The 5,408-nt window shown below is 38.2% G+C and overlaps 1 protein-coding gene across 1 annotated transcript; it reads right to left on the bottom strand.

Annotated features, from left to right (window-relative positions):
* Positions 1 to 276: 276 nt before the first annotated feature.
* barhl2 (BarH-like homeobox 2) lies at positions 277 to 4,777 on the bottom strand. Its single transcript, XM_048989402.1, has 3 exons — positions 3,799 to 4,777; positions 2,502 to 2,727; positions 277 to 1,275 (listed from the first exon to the last, which is right to left on the bottom strand). Exons 1-3 carry the CDS (start codon positions 4,340 to 4,342, stop codon positions 963 to 965), a joined length of 1,083 nt encoding a protein of 360 aa, XP_048845359.1. The 5' UTR covers positions 4,343 to 4,777; the 3' UTR covers positions 277 to 962.
* Positions 4,778 to 5,408: the final 631 nt, after the last annotated feature.

Genomic DNA, 5,408 nt, shown 5'->3' with positions numbered 1-5,408 from the left:
GGTCATGTGGCCATTAACAGCTCCGCTCTCACCAGCAAATGTTTGCCTTTCGATTTAATGTCACAGCGCTGAACACTGCGACGACAATAATAATAATAATAATAATAATAATAAACTTTTAAATTCTGTTAGAAAACTGTGTTTATATTTTTATATTTTATTAAGTTTTCTTAGAAACAATTAATTAATTAAAATCATCACATATTTCGGTGCTAGTAAAAATATAGTTTTATTGTTATTACAGAAGGTTTTTTTTCATGAGATCAGTAAGTCAAACAGTCGTAGATACAAACTAATGTTTGTTTGTTTTTCATTTGGCTTACCTAATTATGGAATTAAACGAATAAACGAAATTCTGTATGTTCTACGTAAGCGGATCTCAGACAACACATAATAAATATTTCACCCAGTCCTTCGACATGCACAGTAAAATCGGCGGAGTTAAATCAAATCTGAGAGAGATTATACGATCCTTGCGTGCTGTGTTAGAATGTAACTGTCTCAGAGTGGACTTAACTCTGGTAGAGTTGATTTAATCCCGACTTTACCGTGCGTACACTTTGTATCAAAAGTACATGCCAATACGAAAAAAACGTGACGACGAGTGTAAAAGTCTCTGGTCGTTTAACCTTTCTCTGCAATAGAAGAGTCTCTGAGAATCGGTTTGTGTCATTCTTCTTTAATCGACACATTCTTTCCATCTAATAAATTTGTACAAGTTTGTTAGTATCTTAAGTGTATTTGTACAAAACAAAACAAAATTAAACATATATACAGTCCGCGTTTCTGTGTAGACCTTTCTTTAAAAGTTCAATGTCTGTTTGTTTGTTTTTTGAGAACGGAACCATAGTGTAGATAACATTTCTGATCCTCTTTTAACATAGTCGCCGTGTCGTCATTTCGCAGTTTTTGTTCACTTCTGTTCGTCTCTCCACACGAGAATTAGTGTCTATTGGATCGATTTACCGAGGATGCGGCGTGCCAGGAATAGGGTTAGCCAGCGGATTCAAAGCAGGTTGGCCCCCTGACCCAAGACCGTGGATGAGGACCCTTGGAACCAGGGGCCTCTGAAGGCCGGGGTGCGGCGCCGGCGCAGTCCGATACATACTGCTGTACATGGCAGCGGCTGCGGCGGCGGCCGTCGTGCTGTCCATGGTGCCCAACAAACTCGGATGGTAAAAATACGGCGACGGAAACATTCTTTGTAAAGCCGAATAATTTCCAGCTTCAGCGAGCAACTCTAATCCGACTGCGGTCTGTCTCTTCCACTTCGTCCTAAAATTAGATTAAAAAACACAAGTCAATGATTTATTTGGTTCGGACTGCTTCAATTCCCCAAACACCCCTTAATTAGGCAGGTTTAATCACTGGGCGAACAAATTACTGTGTGTTTCCACTAAAGAAATCTGCCAGGCAAACAAAGCGCGGAGTCACTTTAACAAACCCGCGAAAGTGTTCGCTCTCTTTCCCAAAAAGATCAACAAAAAATTGAAATGTCCTGTTATTCTATATATATATATATATATATATATATATATATATATATATATATATATATATATATATATATATATATATATATATATAACAGTTCATTGGAACAGTGAAAAGAGCAAATGCAGAGTTGTGAGTTTTTATATTCGAGTTATTTTTTAACTGAACTTAATAACTCACATTACGACAACAGTATACTTGTACAAAGGGACATGCGGTTTTACAATGTTTAACTAAAACCGAGTTCCATACATTTAAAGTAACACACATTATATTTAGCTCTATACAGTTCTATAATCGAAATCAAAACAGAATATTTTATTCACACATGTCTACTACTTCTTAAAATTCAGACTACCCTCTGTAGTCATATATTTACACACATTTAACGCTAATCTTTTCTGACGTATTGAGGGTGATACCGAAGACAAGCGCATAAATGCATACTAATATCTGAATACGTTTTTGTGCACTACAAAAAATGAAAGTTTTGTTTTAATCTATGCAATAATTTTGGAATAGGCCTATATTTCCATGCACCTTTAAGAATAAAATGCCAGTAATTTTTAAATGATAAATGTAATTTAAAAAAATATAATGATCTTTCTGTAATTATTATTTTTACGTAAATAATTTATGTAATTATTATTAAATATATTTAAGTATATTTTAGAAAAATTCAATTAAAATAAACAAACTTTGAATTCGAATACATATACGCCAATTTATAAACACGTATAAATTCAAGCGGCAACTGCGAGACTTCTTGCACTTGAACTGTACATTTTATTTCAATGTTTACCCTTTTTAATTTATGTATCGACTACAAACGTTATTTTTTCCAAAAGCAAAATCTTTTAACATTGTATAAGATGCAACTTATTAACAGTGTGTGAATGTGCACAAAAAACAGGGCTGTAACTAATACCCAGTATTGTAATTGGTAATTGCTATGGTTTAAACTATAAAGTCCCATAAGGAGTGCATGAACAAACAAGGCCACGTACCGTCGGTTCTGGTACCACGTCTTCACCTGCGTGTCCGTGAGATTCAACGCCGCAGCCAAGTCCATTCGATCCTGCACGCTGAGGTATTTCTGCCGCTCGAAGCTACGCTCCAGTTGATTCAGCTGGTTGTCCGAGAAGGCTGTGCGAGCCTTTCGCGGTTTTTTGGTGCGGATCGGGGGACTTTCCCGGCTGCTGGAAATCTCTCGGTCGCCCTCCTCTTTCGTCCCTAAACAGATATATAAAAACGATTAAAATCACAGAAAATGTCTTACCTTAAAAACTTTTAAAAAACTAATAAGACTCGGCCTGAAAAGAACGTGTCGTTACCACTAAATAATTGAAGGCACTTTCTGTTTAATTAAATCACCGAACAGAGAAATGCATCAATAGTTCACAGCAACAATTTTCACTATATATCACATTTAAAAAAAATCTGAATACGTTCATTTTTTACGCAATAAATTGTTTCAAGCAAGACATATCTTAAAGAAAGTTGAAATCTGTTAAATGTGTTCAAAACAGCAAAGAGGCGGATTTAAGTTTACGACAGACAGCGAGAGCGCAACGCGGGACCAGACATCGTGTAGAAAGAATTCGGATTCTATTTGTCAACTTCAGTTTTTTCGTTGAGAAGCGAGAGAATCGATATGTCAATCCATCTCTATTTGTAGCACTTTTTTTGCGGTCCGCGGTCTCCCCTGTAGGAAGAACAATAATCTCTCTAATTGACCCACTAGGGAGGCCAGTTCACGAAAAAATCACCAGACAGGCGCTCCCTTCGTGTGTTTTCGGTCCTGTTGTGATGATAGTGAGTACCACGAATCCACACGATAACACCGCGCTATACTCTAAAATGCTATTTGTACTCTATTTGCATAATTTAAAAAATATTTGGTAAATGTATTTAATTGAAATCAATAAGCCGTGCAGTTTGTTTTCCCTGCAAATCTTTGTTCCGTTTAATAAATTAGCCACATAAAACAATCAGAATAAAATGTCAATATCGAATTATTATTATTATTAATAATAATAATAATAATAATAATAATGATAATAACAACAATAATGGTGATGATAATAATAACGATAATAATAATAACAACGATAATAATCATAATCATAATAATAATAATATCACTTCGACTGACACAACAGGTAAAAGTATTGCTACATTTTAACGCACATTAAATTGTTGTTTAGAGAGACAACCCCAGGCGCGTTTTATTTCAACATCCTTTAAAAGACGGAAATAACAGGTTAAATTATGGCCTTTTAAGAACCGCGAGTATCCTCTTACCGTTACATTTCATGTCGCCGTGAATGTCATCTCTTGTGTCCAATTTGCTCTTACTGTCATCCTGCTCCAGTTTTGGCCTGAAGCCGTCCGTTGCGACGTTCTCCAGTTTCGGCGTGTGGTGAGGCGAGGACACGCTGGTGCTGTACGGCGCGCATGTGGCCAGCGGTTTGCTGTCCCCCAGAATGTCTTTGATGAGGAAGGACGAGGTGGCTGTCCTGGGGGCAGAGCCGGCAGCGCCGAGCTGCTGCTGCTGCGGCGAAAGCTGCAAACTCTGCTGCTGATTGTGAAGTTGGTGGTGATGCTGCAGGCTGTCTTGGAGCAGATGGGCTTCGGCGTGCTCCATGGTGACCGAAATGGGGGATGACGGAGCAGTTCCCACAGTGTCTATCTCCGAACATGGTGACGGGCTGCCCTGGCTCCTGAAATCCGCGCTCCGGCTGTCCCCCAGACGAAAATCTCCGTTCATCAGCACTGGACTCCCACAGCCAGTAGTATTTGACAAAATAGTGTCTATTCCAAAACTCGATCCGCTGGACGCTTCCATTGTTAGGAAAAAAAACAGAATACTTCTTTTTTCTTATTTTGCCTTCATTACGAATTTTAGAATGCCGAAGTTCCCCATTAAATAATAATTATAAAAAAAAACACACACAATTAAACGAAGTAACACCGAAGAAGCTGGTGGCCAGATTGTATTATGTTGTCTGTAATATTACGAGTGAAAAATGCATAAATAATATTGACCAAATAAATTGCACGAAACTGTTTCTCGCTCTGCTTTTCAGATGGCTCTCCAGGAATGATGCTATTCGGTGTGGACTGGGGCACGCAGTGAGCCGATGTAGTCCAAGTCCTTTTGTTCTGTGTATTTAACTTTTTTGCTAAGTTGAGGTGTGGAGAGACTCTAAAGAGCAACTGCTCGCCACCACGCTTCTATTTTGCCCGTAATCGTAACGTTGCTCTACAAAGACTTCCTACCATGACGTCAGAGCCCTTGCAAAGAGACTGATTTTCTCCTTTATTATAATGCGCCGCTAGTTTCACCCCCCCTCTCTTGTCATTGGCTTCGGCGTGACGCCGGCTACATTTAACCAATCAAGCAGCCGCTGCTTTATCTTGTCATTCTCCAGACAGCTATTGAACCTTGAATGCTCTTTTCCGCGTAACTTATGCTGCCGTCTTAAAAGTGCGGCTCCGAGAAAAGGAAAATATTGTTTCACGAGCTTTTTAAATCGATAAAACAAGTGGCACACAAAGCAGAGTAAAACCATCATCTAAAAAAGTTGCATGTTCAAATTTTGCTTAAGATGAATAATATTCCATCCCGTCAAAATGTTTCGGAGATAAATTGTTTTTATTGCTCTTTTAAACTGTGTTGTAAAAATGTACTGATAAACAAATTAGGCTAAGCAAACTATAGATTTTGTTTCAAAGCCTCATTTTTTTTATTGCAGTAAGACCTTAGTTGTGGGAAATCGCAGATAGTTGAAAATGTTTTTGCTTTCTCTGTTGAGCGCATTTTGAAACGGAGTCTCCTCATATGCCAGCCTCGCGGCAATTTTATGATATCATACAGAAAGCGGCCAGACAGACCAAAGCATCGCGTTGAA

Source organism: Brienomyrus brachyistius, chromosome 21, assembly GCF_023856365.1.
Source record: "Brienomyrus brachyistius isolate T26 chromosome 21, BBRACH_0.4, whole genome shotgun sequence".
Classification (NCBI taxonomy): domain Eukaryota; kingdom Metazoa; phylum Chordata; class Actinopteri; order Osteoglossiformes; family Mormyridae; genus Brienomyrus; species Brienomyrus brachyistius.
Note: the sequence above shows the minus strand (reverse complement) of the source record. Positions and strands in the feature narration are given on the sequence as shown.

Coding starts and splice junctions, on each gene's coding strand:
- barhl2 (XM_048989402.1), bottom strand. CDS start 4,342: ATGGAAGCGTCCAGCGGATCGAGTTTTGGAATAGACACTATTTTGTCA. Junction 2,728..3,798: donor CGGCGACATGAAATGTAACG/GTAAGAGGATAC, acceptor ATATCTGTTTAG/GGACGAAAGAGGAGGGCGAC. Junction 1,276..2,501: donor ACGTGGTACCAGAACCGACG/GTACGTGGCCTT, acceptor ATCTAATTTTAG/GACGAAGTGGAAGAGACAGA.